The sequence below is a fragment of the Artemia sp. Qi Xiang Cuo genome, unplaced genomic scaffold (genome assembly GCF_049724085.1).
Source record: "Artemia sp. Qi Xiang Cuo unplaced genomic scaffold, ASM4972408v1 HiC_scaffold_3137, whole genome shotgun sequence".
Classification (NCBI taxonomy): Eukaryota; Metazoa; Arthropoda; class Branchiopoda; order Anostraca; family Artemiidae; genus Artemia; species Artemia sp. Qi Xiang Cuo.
The window spans coordinates 63,800-69,799 of record NW_028300532.1 but is presented as its reverse complement, the minus strand read 5'-3'; the positions used below and the strand labels follow the sequence as shown (position 1 = coordinate 69,799).

The 6,000-nt window shown below is 36.0% G+C and overlaps 1 protein-coding gene across 1 annotated transcript in view; it reads right to left on the bottom strand.

Moving 5' to 3' along the window:
- Positions 1–210: 210 nt before the first annotated feature.
- The window catches only part of LOC148938561 (uncharacterized), a 46,205-nt gene continuing 40,415 nt past the window's right edge, over positions 211–6,000 (bottom strand). The window contains exon 4 of the mRNA XM_089107699.1: positions 211–1,029. Coding sequence (XP_088963825.1) covers positions 737–1,029 — 293 coding nt within the window. The 3' untranslated portion in view covers positions 211–736. The remainder of the gene's footprint in view (positions 1,030–6,000) is intronic.

The window sequence follows — 6,000 nt, the reverse complement described above, 5'->3', positions numbered from 1 at the left end:
ATTAGTAAAGATGGTGGATGCAATAAAAATGTTAAGGTAAAATAGCCAAGGCCCAGGGTGTTTTTACGAAAACAAAAAATTCAGAAGAACAGAAAGATATGCCTTCAAGCAACGATTAGAATATAGGAGGCTAGAGTGATTAATATGGTCGAACATGGCTCTGGAATGAGGGAAATACTAAAACGGAGGAGGATTTGTTGGATTTTTTCGAGAGAAATTATCTATAGATTCTTTTGGAAACCCGTCTGACTCACCGTATTTCGATCAGCAAGCAATACGAGAAATCTGGTTCAATCCACGTTTAATTTATGAGGAAAAACTATTTCTTTTAATTGAATTTTAAATTTCTTGTTTTCAAATTTATTCCTCAATGGAGGAGGATATAATATATAGACTTGCTTGCTTAAACAATTTCAATGCTCTAAAATCTTCCTCTTTTTCCAGGTATTTTTCACCAGTCTTGTAGGTCGTTTAACAGTAGGCTACACAGTGAGACGTCAAGATCATTTAGCGAAGGTAAAAAATCTGAATAAGTCAAATGAGCCTAAGATGTCCGAATAAGGCGAAACTGTCGAATTATTTGTACCGGACTGTTTTACCAGTATGAATCTCTTTTGTGTTCGTCTTTTTCTTCTTATTCAGTTATTTGTGTTTTCGTATGAGAAGTTCAAGCAGAAAATTTTGGTTGATGAATGAGGAAAGTAATTCACCATTTTCCTTAATTTTGGAACCAAAATTAGTTAGGTCTAGGTCCAGAAGAGCTGCTGAAGTTATTAGGTAGTAACTTCCAAGCTTCCAAGCTTTTTAAAATACTACTCACGCTGTATAATGAGAAGTGCCCCACTCTAACGTTTTTACCTTGATCAGTAACAGATGTGGAGCAGAATTCTTGAGAGTCAGGTTCAAGCTTACATGGTATCGAAATGATGGGAAAAGTACTCATCGGGCCAAATTCAAGTTTGGGAAACATAGAAGGATCTGAACTGTCACAATGGTTCTTAATGTCACTTGGTAAAGCATCACCAACTTCTAAAAAAATTAAATTAAAACAGATATAACGAAATTTCGACAAAACTGTACGAAAATTTTATGTAGAGAGGTCCCCAACACTATTGTAAAACAGACTCCAACAGCACAACAGAGTAACAAAGTTTTCCTTAAAGAATAAACTTTCGATTCAGCAAACACCGTACTATCTATATGATCTTACAAGCCACAATACGATGTTTAACAAAACAAAACTTATTGATAATAGTTTCGGGATATTACAATATTTTCAAAAAAAAAATATGTAGAAGTTAAGTAATTTAATAGAGTTAATTAATTTAACTAAGTTAATTAGTTTTTTTTAACAAGCAACAAAAAGTAAATTGATTAAAACAAATTTATAACAGCTTCTTTACAAAAAAATAGGTCAGAAGCATTAATACTATCAAAATTGAAGATCAAGGAGTTGTGCATAATCAGTCTCATACCAAGTTTGAATTCAGCATATCAAGATATAACAAACTTTAGAAAAAGTCGACGAGTTTGTTGCGTCAGTAATGCAAAAGATTAATTGAATTCATCAAACCCAATAGTTTTTTTTAGCTTTAGCTCATTATAATCAATTGAACCTAGGTCCTAAGCTACGGAAGATTTTTAAATGATTTTTCAGAATTATGCCCCCAGGGCAAAATTTCCAACACGTGCCCCCGGGCTCTTGGGGGTTGTGTCGACCCTGGAGCTTTGTTATCTGATCTTTGAACTAACCTTAACAAAAAGGCCATCTCCAAATTTTGATCAGATACACTTGAGAGAAACAAGGCGGGGCGGGGGGGGGGGGTGATAAGTGAACCGGCAAAACGTTTTAAATTTTAAAAATGGATACCCGAACTTATGATTTCCAATCGAATGAGCCCCCTTCAAAGTTTATAGGACCACACTTTCTACATGAAGTACCGCAGGAAAAAAAAAATTATTGAAGCCTTATGACCTTTACTATAGGCAATGATATAGTATTGGCTCTGATGACATTGTTGTGGTTCGTAGTTAATCAGGAGTCAAGAGGGGTTACTTGCTATGCCCATCTATAGGACTGTTTTGATAGATTTTGTCCTAAAGAACACTGCAAAGACTATAGAAGAGCCTGGAACAAAATAGAGAAAATAAAACTTGTCCAAGTCATAAATTATGATGATGATTTGACTGTCCTAGTTTAAAAAGTAAGCATAATGAATCATTCTTTTCTTTTAAGTTCTGAGAATAATAGGAGTAAAAACAAGTTTGAAAATAAATATTAATGACAAGAAGTTATATTGAAACAAAACTAGTGAGAGAGAAGAGTACTGGGTAACAATAAGATGGATCAAAAAGATAGTTTCACTTACCTAATTATTATCATAGGCAGCGCAATAGCGCTGCCTAAGTAAAGAACGATGTAGCACTGTATTTTTTTTTCTGGACAAGTGCACTTCGTAACAAGGGAGTTGTCATACAAACTTCGACAAGGCCTCTTTTAATTGGAAATTCGACTGTCTAATCCCGTTTCTAATAGTAAAAGTGATTGGAAGGCAACTAAAACCCTTTCTACGCCTACCATTCCCCCAAACACATCCAATCAAAAATTTGAGATAGCCATTTTGTTCAACGTATTTGATTTCCAGATAAAAATTATATTTGTAAGGAGGATACTTAATCCCCCCCCCCGAGAGCCCTCAGGGCAGGGGTTGTAAGTTATGCCCTGGGGCATAAAGGGTTTTAATAGAAATTTTTGTCACAGAAACTTCAAATAGTGCTCATTCGGTTGCCAATTCAATTACCTAATGCCCTTTTTAATAATAAAGTGATTGGAGGTTAACTAACCACCCTCTGACGCCCACCTTCCCCCAAACACATCCATTCAATATTTTAAGATAGCCATTTTGTTCAACGTAGTTGAAAGTTCTGGAAACTAGATCTTTCAGGATGACAAACTCCCACAGCCCTCAGGGCAACGATTGTACGTTATGCCCTGGGGGCATACAAGGTTTATATAGAAAGCCTTGTCGTAGAAACTTTAAAAAGGGCTCATTCGATTGGAAATTGAAATGGCTAGTGCCCTTTTTAATAGTCGAAAGTGATTGGAAGGCAACTAACACCCCTTCTACGCCCACCATTTCCCCAAACACATCCAATCAAAAATTGGAGATAGCCATTTTGTTCAACGCAGTTGAAAGTTCTGGAAATTATATATTTGACCAGGACACTCCCTCCACCGTCTTCAGAGCAAGGATTATAAGTTATGGCCTGGGGGCATGTAAGGTTTTAATTGAAATCTTTGTCATAGGAACTTGAAAAACGGATCGTTTCTTTGGTCATTCAAAGGAATAGTGCCTTTTCAATAGTCAAGAGTTATTAAAGGGAAACTAACCCCTTCTCACGCCCACCATTTCCCCAAACACATACAATCGAAATTTTGAGATAGCCGTTTCGTTCAACGTAGTTGAAAGTTCTGGAAATAAAGTCTTTGAGGATGAGAACCACCCCAAACCCCTCAGAACAAGGGCTGTAACTTATTCCCTGAGGGCATATAAGGTTTATGGAAAGTATTTTCGTGCTAACTTCAAAAAGGGCTCATTCGATTGAAAATTCAAAGGGCTAATATCCTTTTAGTAGTCGAAAGTGATTGGAGGGGAACTGACCCCTTCTCACACCCACAATTTTCCCAAACACATCTAATCAAACTCTTGAGATAGACATTTTGTTCAACGAAGTTGAAAGGTCCGGAAATTCTATTCTTCAGGATGAAACTCCCCCTACAGCCGTCGGCGCAAGGTTTGTAAGTTATACCCTTGTAGCATATGAGGTTTTTATAGAAAGCGTTGTAAAACTTCAAAAAGGGCTCACTCAATTGGAAATTGAAAGGGCTAGTGCCCTTTTAAATGGTTGAAAGTAATTGGAGGGCAACTAACTCCCCTCTCACGCCCACCATTTCCCCAAACATTGAAAATCTAAATTGTGAGATATTCATTTTGTTCAACGAAGTAAAACGTTCTGGAAATTAGGTCTTTTAGGATGACAACTCCCTCAGAGCCCTAAGGGCAAGGGTTGTAAGTTATACCTTAGGGGCATATAAGGTTTTTATAGAAAGTGTTGTCATAGAAACTTCAAAAAAAAGTTCATTTGATTGGAAATTGGAAAAATTCTTCAACGTAGTTGTATGTTTTGGAAATTATGATCTTTAGGATGACAACCCCTTCCCCCCCCCAAACCCCTCAGGGCAAGGGTTGTAAATTATGTATTGGGGGCATATAAGGTTTTTATAGAAGGCATTTTCGTAGAGACATCAAAAAGGGCTCCTTCAATTGGAAATTGAAAGGGCTAGTGCCCTTTTTAATGCCGTTTGCACCAGTGATATTTTCTTTCGAAAAGCATCCGTCTTTCCTCGTAATGTAAACACGTCCTTGTGTTGCCCTTGCAAAGATATGTTTAATTCATTTAACAGAGAAAAAATATTTGCCAGATATGCCAGCTTGGTTACCCGCTCATCATTGGACAAGAGTCTTTGAAATTTCTGATTATTTTGCTGCTATAAAAATAATCTAATATTTTCACACTAGACGAACAGTCGGATCAGTATTTTCCCCCTCGCTAGCCATCTTACCTTAAAGTGAAGATGAAAGTGATTATACTGGCAACCCGTTTATTCATAGAGCATTTCAAACATCCGAGAATTCAGAGCTTTATGTCTGATTCCATCAAAATTTTTATAGCATTGGATACAATAACTCTTGAACAATCTCCCGTCAGGTTTGCAGCACCGTCCCTACAAATGCCAGTAAATTTTTTCCATTCAGTTTTGTCATTCAGGAAATAACTATCAAGTGCTTTAAAATCTCAAAGCTAGTTGTTCTGCCCAGCAAGTTCAGCGAGCAAAGAAGTTCTTCTTGTAATTCTACCTGAAACTCAACCCTTACAATCCAAGCGAGAAGTGCTTTGTTACTGACGTTTATAGATTCATCAAGTTGAATTGAACAAAGTGGTGCACTTTTTACCATTTTTATAACTTGATTTTCAATATCTTCAGCCGTATTTTTCAACTGCACCCTTATAACACAAAGGAGAAGTGTTCTGTTACTGACGTTTATAGGTTCATCAAGTTGAATTGAATAAAATGATTTATTTTTTAACATTTTTATAACTTGATTTACAACATCTTCAGCAGTTTCTTTTTTCAACTACGCCTAAAAGTGTAAGCAAACATAGGAATTAACTTCAGTCTTTGGATATCCTGTTTTCCCAAAAAAACTTAACAGGCTTCTAACATGCACGGTTTGATTAAATTTTCTCCTATCTTATGTGACTTTATTCTGCGAAATTTGGAATGATATCAAGTAGAAAGCCGTTAATAGGGACTTGTCTTCAGCAACCATATTTTTTACAACCCCTATTTGCTTTTTCATACCTTCATGCATTGTTTGAAAATATTCAAGTGGTTTGTCAACTGAATTTGGGTGTTTTGATTCCAAGTAAATTTTTAAGCTTTGACAGTCTCATCGTTAAATAAAATTTCATAACAAATAACACAAAGAGGCCTTGGATCCAGCTTTCTACCAGTTTCTTGAACAAATCCAAATTTTAGGTAATTTGAATCATATTTTCTTTATTTTCTTTTTGCCTCCTTTTTGAATGTTCTTGTAATGTTCTCTGACGGGAACTATGGATGCTTTGGTAAGTCTAATTCACTGATCAGCTTACTTTGTTACTATTTTCATCGCTTTCCAAAGAAGTTCAAAGCATTCACTTGCATTTTCTCACTTGTCTTTTCTGACTCAAGTTTTTTAGGAAAATCCATTAATTAAAAATTTTGAAATTGATAGCTGTACAGCTCACATGTTTCAAATCCGGAATCCGGGCTGCGGAAATCCGGAGCTTATACTTCCTATAGGAACTAAATTAATACTTGAGACTGTGTTAAAAATTGACACAGAATGAAACTTTTCCGCAAAAATAGAAAGCCAAACGGAAATTCATCCTGTC